This window comes from Engraulis encrasicolus, chromosome 18 (genome assembly GCF_034702125.1).
Source record: "Engraulis encrasicolus isolate BLACKSEA-1 chromosome 18, IST_EnEncr_1.0, whole genome shotgun sequence".
NCBI classification, from domain to species: domain Eukaryota; kingdom Metazoa; phylum Chordata; class Actinopteri; order Clupeiformes; family Engraulidae; genus Engraulis; species Engraulis encrasicolus.
Window position 1 is genome coordinate 38,952,003 of NC_085874.1, and position 9,652 is coordinate 38,961,654.

At 47.9% G+C, this 9,652-nt stretch overlaps 1 protein-coding gene across 2 annotated transcripts in view; it reads right to left on the bottom strand.

The window, feature by feature from the left end:
• Positions 1-9,311, bottom strand: part of slc24a4b (solute carrier family 24 member 4b) — a 96,016-nt gene extending 86,705 nt beyond the window's left edge. For both annotated transcript variants that reach the window (XM_063223591.1, XM_063223590.1), the window contains exon 1: positions 8,626-9,311. In XM_063223591.1, the coding sequence (XP_063079661.1) occupies positions 8,626-8,785 (160 nt within the window). In that variant the 5' untranslated portion in view covers positions 8,786-9,311. The remainder of the gene's footprint in view (positions 1-8,625) is intronic.
• Positions 9,312-9,652: the final 341 nt, after the last annotated feature.

The window sequence follows — 9,652 nt, forward strand, 5'->3', positions numbered from 1 at the left end:
CCATAAGGTGGGTCCCGACCCATAGGTTGGGAACCACTGTGATAGACGACAATCCTGAGCCTGAACCTTTAAACACTTTTTGAAATAAGAAAAACCTGAGAACTAAGTTTTATTCTTGAATGCAAATTCTGTCAAGCCTGAAATTAGGCACTAAGGCACCTACGCCTGAATACCATCAGCTCTGGGAGTAGAGGGGGAGATGAAAAGAGGAGGAGAATAGGGCGAGGAGAGGAGGAGAGGGACGGAGAATAGGAGAGGAGAGGAAGAGAGGAGGAGAACAGGAGAGGAGAGGGGGAGAGGGACGGAAGATAGGAAAGGAGACGAAGAGAGGGGGAGAGCAGGGAGGAATGAGAGGAGAGGGACAAAGGATAGGAGAGGAGAGGAAGAGAGGAGGAGAGCAGGAGAGGGACAGAGGATAGGAGAGGAGAGGAAGAGAGGAGGAGAGCAGGAGAGGAGGTAGGAGAGGGGCGGAGGATAGGAGAGGAGAGGAAGAGAGGAGGAGAGCAGGAGAGGAGAGGAGAGGAGGAGATGGACAGAAGAGAGGAGAGGAGAGGAAGAGAGGAGGAGAGCAGGAGAGTAGAGGAGGAGATGGACAGAAGAGAGGAGAGGAGAGGAAGAGAGGAGGAGAGCAGGAGAGGGACAGAGGATAGGAGAGTAGAGGAAGAGAGCAGGAGAAGATGAGAGAAAGAGAGGAGGAGAAAAAGCGAGGAGGACAGGAGGAGAGGAAGAGAATGTCAGTGGCAGCAGTAGAGGATTTCCCATCTGTGTGACCATTTAGGCATGCACAAGGGCCACTAGCGAAGGCTAATAGTCAAGTCAAGTCAGCTTTTATTGTCACTTTCTCCATATGCACAGGTCATACAAGGAAAATGAAATTACAGTCTCTCTCTATACCATGCCAAAACAGACATACACAGGACTGACATTTTACAGACTAACATAAAGTGCAAGACAGGACAAGTAATATTGGAAAAGCCATGCCTTAACATCAGGCAGTTTGTCTGCATGCGTGCGTGCGCGTGTGCGCGTGTGCGTGTGCATGTGCATGTGCGTGTGCATGTGTGTGTGCACGCACCTGTTTATGCAACTACACGTACATAGGCTCCAAAAGTTCCCATTAGGATACAAAACCTAAAAAAGAGGATATTTGTGGACCAAATTGCAGTCCCCACAAATTCAGCAGCATATTCCCTGGTCGTTTTGTTGCAATTGGTAAAACTAAAAGTAGAAAACCATTTCTTTACTGACAGGTTAGGGTTGGTTGAGACATTTAGTTATATATGAATGTGAGGTACCCACAATTAACAATAACAAGCTTGTGTGTGTGTGTGTGTCTGTTTGCTCCTTTGTCTTGGGTTTGTAGAGTACATGTACGCAAGAGGATGTGTGTGTGTGTGTGTGTGTGTGTGTGTGTGTGTGTGTGTGTGTGTGTGTGTGTGTGTGTGTGTGTGTGTTGGATGTGCAGCATGTGTGCAAGAGGGCGTCTAGTATGCGAGTGTGCGTTTTAGTTTGTGCAGGTGTGTGAGACTCCAATCAGAACTGAGAGCAGATAAGAGAGCCATTTCAATAAGGGCCTAGCCTCAATAGACCAGGAGTGGAGGTGGCCTATTGAGCACGCACGCACGCACGCACGCACGCACGCACGCACGCACGAAAGCACGCACGCACGCACGCACGCACGCACGCACGCACGCACGCACGCACGCACGCACGCACGCACGCACGCACGCACGCACGCACGCACGCACTTGTGCCATAGCTGTAAAGCCACACTGCACTGCCACAAGGGGGATCACGAGCAGAGCAATGCCACAGTGGTTAAACGAGTGGCCAAACAAGTCATCACACTGTCAGACGGCAGCAGCACAGTGATTCATGGATGCCAATATAACCCACAGAACAGAACCGCACAGCAGGAATTATGACACATGCATCAGCGAGCGAGCAGGAATTATGACACATGGAGCAGCCACAACAAGGGCTGTAATCATACTAGTGGTGTCAACAACAATCGATTCGGCAATGCAATGCAATGCAATGCGGGGCATGGACAATTCAATTCAATGCGGCAAGTTCCATTATCGATGCGGTAATTTTTTTTAAGTTACAATTACTTCTGTGGATATTTCAGGAGCAAATGAATGTTAAATTAAATAAAAGCACTTCAAGGCACTGAAAACTGCAAGACTGATACAGAAAACAGCCTATATAAAATGTTGCTCAGTATCTGACTACTTGTATTGCCTCATCATGACCGATGAAACATTTGCTTTGCTTTCAGGAGAAATGTAATGCATTGCAATGCATTGTAGAATTGAATGGAAACCTCCCGAAACGTAATCGAATCGAATCGTGAGGGCAGTGCCAATGCACACCACTAAATGTATGTTTTTGATGATTGTTTATAGGTAGAATGCCTACCTAGGTGCTGTCCTTCGTCCTTCGCTTAGTTACATCTGCAAGAGTACTTAAAACAACTCTGTAAAAGAATACAGCTATGCGACAGTGGAAAAAAAGTCCACTTCCAGTCTCCAACTAAATTTAACCAAATGTGTGGTTACTGCCTCCCGGTTCTCTGGGGTGGAAATACATTATCTGGACTACAAGAAGAAGGAGGAGGGGACAACGGCCCCTTAGGAGACCCAACTTGAGCACACTCTTTTGCATTGGGTGGGCGGGGTTTGAATCCTCTTTATTAATCCAACCTCTTTGATACAGCTATGCGACAGTGCGAAAGTGCACTTCCAGTCTCCAACTAAATTTAACTAAATGTGTAGTTACTGCCTCTCTGCTCTCTGGGGTGGAAATACAGTAACTGGACTAGGCTTGTTTACCACAGAGGAGGGCTCAAGGTGTTCCGGGGCCGGACAGGACGGCCGTTACTCGGGAGACGGACGGGCAGGAGGATGTCCGACTGCGAGAGGCTGAAAGAGAGATCTGACTCCTGCTGTCTGCCTACGCTGAAATTACAGCCAGGCAGCGGCTCTGCACTGCAGCCAGCTAGCTCACACACCTCTGCTGTGTCTTGTGTGTGCGTATACACGAGTGCATCACAGCCCACCACTCTAATCCTCCGTCACAGCTGTACACACACACACACACACACACACGTATGTGTGTGTATGTGTGGCTGGCACCACTCTACAACAGAAATGCCAAACAGTGTTGTCAGATTGGGTGGTTTTCCATATTGGGCCATATTTTTTTTTTTTTTAAAAGGGGTAATTGAGTGGGTTCTATTATATTTATGGTCATATAAGTCAGTGTTTCCCAACCTTTTTTGCCCAGCGTACCCCCTAAGCCATTTTGTCGTATGATAAGTACCCCTCTCACTCATGCTCTATATACCAATGTGACTATACTCCATATATTTGTTATTATTACATTTTTCCGCGTACCCCCTGAGGTATGCCCGCGTACCCCTAGTGGTACACGTACCCCTGGTTGGGAAACACTGATATAAGTCATATAAATGGAGCGAGTCAAGCTAAATCCTCATCCCGTTTGGCATGTGCTCCGGATTTCACATATGACGGCAGTGAATTTTAAAAGGTTTGGATTTGCGTCGTAAGACCACTCATTTTCGGCACGCAAGAAAGGTTATTTTAGCTTCTGTGCAAAACTGTGTTAGGGACTACAACGTGCGCCTCGCATATTTGACGTGCACTGAGGCACAGCCAACCCTACCGCTGCACCGCGGCTGTAGTGGCTGCACGTCGAACATGCGACTTCTGTTGTGTAGTCCAAACAATTTTTGCACGCACGGAACTCAAAAATCGCTTGCTACGTGAAGTCAACAAGCACACCATTGGTTATCATTAATTCTGAGGTACAGCATATGTGTGATCGACGGGGGAATGCGAGGTGGATCGGAAAATGGCTTTGATCAGTCAATTACTGCCCAGTCAAACGTTTTGGCTTCCCCAGCCCCATGAGCCGCCCGGAAGGGGACTTAGGTGCCCCATGTGAGTAGCTACTCGATGTGAGTCACATGTAGGGCTGCACGATATCATAAAAAAATCTGATAAATCTGATATTTAAACAATATTTGGAAATATAGCCGAGCTTTTCTTGTCATTACTTTCTTGGTCTGTGTCGGGTGTGTGGCTTTGGTCATGGCGGGCTTCTTGCGCATATGTTCACATTCACCAAGTGATTGGACAGCACAGAAATGTTTAAGTCATTTTCCCAATCCTCATATCGCCACTCTTGATATCGTGATTTCGGTATATTTTCGATATATTGTGCAGCCCTCAACCCTCAGCCCCCAGTCATCTGCCATCGACCGGCAGCAGATATTCCGAAGGCATGGGGTACCCCAAGTCTCCGCCCCTTCCGGACAGCTCGTGGGGCTCACTGTATAAAGTGCCTCTGGTTATAGTCCCTGGAGCAATGTGGGGTTAGATGCCTTGCTCAAGGGCACCTCAGCCATGGATGGAGTTGGTAGGGAGAGGTAAGGTAAGTATTCAAACCTGATTTTAAAAGACCACCTCGTCAACTACATTGGTTTGGCCATGGGAGTCACAGTACGAGCACGCGGAGCTAAAGGGCCGGTCCCGTATCCCAGTGGTTCTTAACCTGGGGTGCGGGCACCCCCTGGGGGTGCGCCCGAGATTTCAGGGGGTGCACAGGATTTTGATTATGTTGAGGTTGCGACCAAAATTTTGGTTGGGAACATTATATTTAGTCCAATTTAAGACAAAATTAAAACATGTTTGGTCCCCATTTAAAGGCATTAAGGTATTGATTAATGTCCCAAGCAAGAATTATTGCAATGAATCACTTAAAATCATTTGTAGTATGTATATACACATGTAGAAGTTTGGGTTGGGGGTGCGTGACTTCTCTTCGGCACAGGTAAGGGGGTGCGTTCAGAAAAAAGGTTAAGAACCACTGCTAGCCAAATGCTTCCGTACTGAGGCTTCGGGAGGGACGTTCACCAGCGCTCCACGCCAAACTCTGCCAGTTGGCCTCAGCCACATCTGCGATGAGAACACTCATAACATAGGCATGCTGGGATGTTGGATAAGTGAATAAGTGGCGTAAGTCGCAACACTCTCTGCGTAGTGCTTTCAATACAGTGCATAGTGTTCATATGACATTGGCAATGACCGTACATTAATGTCTCCGGCAGATATTCCATCGCAGCGCACTTTTTGCACGGGCCAATTCATTTCAATACATGCTTCACGCAAGTGGATTAACGCATGTGACCAATAAACTATCCTAGTGCATCAACAACATGCCTTGTGCTTTGAGCCTCATGTCCTCAAAAACTACATTTCCCATCTTACCAGAGGAGGTGTCCGCACTACTTATGCTGTCGTACTAGCAGCAGCACATCACCCCTACGCCAGAAACAATCTTCTGTGTGTGAAGCGCGATTCTGGGACTGAAAATGTCATCTTAGGTACATGTTCTACTCTGGTCTACATATTCTAATTTTCTCTTGCCCCTCACCATCTATCTAACACCAACACACACACACACATACATACACACACACACACACACACACACACACATACATACACACACACACATACGTTGGGGGGTTTTCACAGCTGGGAGCGAGCTTCTGAGGAACAACATTAGAATAAGAGCACATACATGGGGCACACGAGCGCGCGCACATACACACGCACCCAGCCTTCCTTTGATCAGATCATCATCCACACTTTCTGAATACACACACACAATCTTTTGCACACAGACCACCCCCCCACCACCACCACCATCAGCTGTCAAGGTTCCCTTTTACACATGAGCACAAAGACAAGATCAAATACTGTACACACATAAATTATTTTCTCTGCTGCTTTTTTCCATTTCTTTCCACACACACACACACACACACACACACACACACACACACACATCCAACTTGGACTCTGTGTGTTGTCATTCATGAATCTGTCTGAATCTGAATAGAAGCCTCTACATTTGTCTTTAACAAGTCAGCTTCCATTGGCGTTAAATGGGCCTTCCTACTAGCCTGGGCGAATAGCCGACTGTTGACTCAGTCAATCAGTCTGGCAAAAGCCATGAGGAATCAGTCTCAGTGGACGATGGGACATGGTCTCATCTTACTCCATCATTTAAATTAATTGAAGTTCCAAACTGAAATTAAAAGCCATAGTGCTTAATTAGCATGTCTGTTACGTTATGGCGTCGCGAAAGCATACAAATAATAAAACGAAAGTGTGAATATAGTTACCTTAACCAATCAGTAACGGAGCTCGCGGGTGAGTTCTACGTCACCACTCTCAACTGTTTGCTGATTGGCGAAACACTGAGAGAACCGAGCTCGAGGCTTTTGCCAGACGACGTGCGGAGCCAAAATCTTTGGGTGGAGTGCATGGATGGCGTCGCCAGGCTACCTTCCTACCACCCCATTTGTGCCAAAATCTTTGGGTGGAGTGCATGGATGGCGTCGCCAGGCTACCTTCCTACCACCCCATTTGTGCTGCCCTCTCTGTTGTCTTGCCCCCCAAGGGCTCTCCAACACCCCCTGGGAGGCTCTAGAGCCCCCGTTGAGAAGGACCCAGCTAGTATTCCAAGAGCATGGCTAACTGATAAACTTGGCTAAAACAACCTACAGAAAGCCGTAAATCTGCTAATAGACAGTCTGTTGGCATCTTTCAGTCAAGACAATAAGGACTCCAGCCCTGCTATTAGGTGATTTACCAGGTTAATCTAACCTGGTTTATTATTGAACCCGGTTCTTGGAGTACAAAACTGGGTTGCAGAGGGGTCTTGGGTGGGTCGCGAAGCAGTGTTGCATTAACCCTAACCCTTTTGATGACAGTCACAAAATTGAAACGTGTTGTCGTATTGAATAATTACTTATGTTGAAGAGAGAGTGAGACATGGTTAATACTCCTCTCCACTAGCTGACAGACATGTTGTAGGCCTATGTCAGCATTAAAATGTGAATGCTGATGCAAAGCGTATTAAGAACCACTGATCTAGATTGCTCAAATTAAATTGTGCAAATGAATAGGTACAATGCTACCTTTGATGTCCGTCCATGCAGAGGGCTGATAAAAGTTTACACAAGAGACAAAAGGGGATAGGCCTACCTACACAAGACTGCAACTGTGTGTGTGGTCATGTTTTGCTCTGTATGTGCAAGTGAGTGAGTGAGTATGCCAGAGAGAGAGAGAGAGAGAGAGAGAGAGAGAGAGAGAGAGAGAGAGAGAGAGAGAGAGAGAGAGAGAGAGAGAGAGAGAGAGAGAGAGAGAGAGAGAGAGAGAGATCCCAGTTAATGTGAGAGCACAACATCCAGAAGGTATCTGACTGCAAAGACACAGCTCATTGTGTGTGTTGTTTTAAGGGGGAGGGGGGGCTGTTGGAAGTGACATACAAGCAAGTGTGTGAACGCATGGTTATTGGTTAATCAAGTTATAATGCTCATATGTCAATTAACGACGGTGTAACAGTGAGGGGGGGGGGAAGAGGGAGAGAGAAATGTTCTACGCCAAAATGTGCCAAAGTCTGATGTCATACCCTCCGGGAAGTTCAATGGGACACTTAAATGTAAACGCACGCGCGTGATGGGCATATTTACGCACGTGCCAACCAGGCAAATGACTCGAGCCTGACTGTGGGCTTGAGGAGGACTTGACAGTACTGCAAGCCGCAGTTGTCAAAGGTCCAGGACAGCTGACTAAACTCGCATCGGGTTTTTTTTTGCTGTCGTTACATAAACAAACATACTGCATGCATGATGTGTGCGTTTGTCGACCAAGTGACAACGACGTGCATGAGTGCTGATGGCTGCTATCTCGAGGTGAATTTGCACTGGGGTGATCCTCGGTGAAGCACGGACCGAGATGCACTAGGCTATAATATGCATGCATCATCGCATGCTGGTTTTATGGATTCGTTTTGACCACACCACACGCGCCTCTCCTCCTCCATTCTATCCAAACTTGTCATTCACCGTTGCGCAATCAGGTCCTGACAAAGGCATCGTCCACTGCGGGAAATGACGAGAACTTCAAACTGTTTCGAATCAGTGATGCCGCACACACGGATCCCGTTTCGGTGAACGATTACAAGGGATTCGGCGCCGAGCACCCTCGCTCGCACACTGCGGCATTCGGACAGACACACATATAGCGCGAGCTACACTGGACGGAAAACGGTCTGCGTTGACCTATATCACGCGAGTCAAGGCCATCTCCATGGACCCTCGCGAGGTTGCCGGGAGCTTATACGGTGACAGCACACGCCGTCGCATCAGCACATCCGTGCCATATTAAGGCAGATAAAATAACAGTAAAATATAAAATAAACGGAAGAGTGTTTGACACTTGCCAAGCTAGCCTCATACAGTAAATCAGTACTGCAATACCCATCCCATCGACAACACCAGGGCTTTGTATAGGGGGGAGAAGAGCATAAATGAACGGGCAGTTGAGTGGTTAGACGTCAGTTCACATGTCCTTGAAAGACACACAGCATTTACTAATACATCATATGCCAAACACAAAATGACAGCAGGCATCGCCTCCAAAGCACGGGGTGTTTATCTTTGGAGATCGCACTGCAGAATAGTCTCAGCTGTTCGGTTTAGTGCAGCCCCTCGGTCAGTCTTCGCCACCCCGACCCGACACTCACCTGCCTTCGTCAGGAGGGCTGACATGCACCACGCCATGCCCAGCACACTGCAGATAAAGCAGACTTGCACGAAAAGCATCTCCCGCCGCTTGCGAACTTTGAAAATCTTGGCGATGACGGATTTTTTCGACACCTCCATGGTCTCCTCGTCCTGCTCCATGCTTCCAGCGGGCGACGACTCCTGACGATTACTTTTTCGTAGTAAGGAAGACTCCCTCGTCCTCTCACGGGGACCTACGAGAAGAACCGGTGCAAGTGCCCGTTTACGCGGCTCCACGCTGCTCAGGCTCTGGGTTCGGTACTCATTTCCAGTGGCCGATGAGGATGTGAGCAAACGGAGCCGATGCTTGGCATGTGCTAGCCAGACACTGCCGTTCAGCAGCTGGTGCACCAAAAAGGCAACGTGAAAGTAAAGATTCGCTTTAAAAAAAATAAAAAAAAAGTTAGTACCAGAGGAGACCTAAATGCCTATTTTAATTAGACATTTTGTCATGAATCTCCCTCTCTGCAGTCAAATTCTTGACTAGTCTAACGAGTCCCCATGGTTCCCCGTCAGAACGTCTGCGCATCGCTCTGAAACTGGACTGGTTGAAAAATCCACAACAAAATCTAATTGTCACGCAATTTGTTCATTTTAGTCCAGGATCCCCCAGAAAGACCACACGGCTGTGTACTACACGTGCCCGTGCCCGGCGTCACTAATTGAAAGCAATCTGAGCTCATCAAGGTTAATTGTTAAGCACGGGTAACCCTTTCAGTCATGCATGCCACCAGTCAGAAACGGGCAACTCCCCCCGCCCTTCTGATTCTTCCTGAGAAGAAAATGATCGGCGTTGTCTGTCTGACCAGGGGATTGTAGCATACACCGCGCATTCCCACGTGGAGTGTGTGCACTGTTTTGACCAGATCACACACACACACACGCACGCACGCACGCACGCACGCACGCACGCACGCACACACACACACACACACACACACACACACACACACACACACACACACAGACAGACAGACACACACTCTC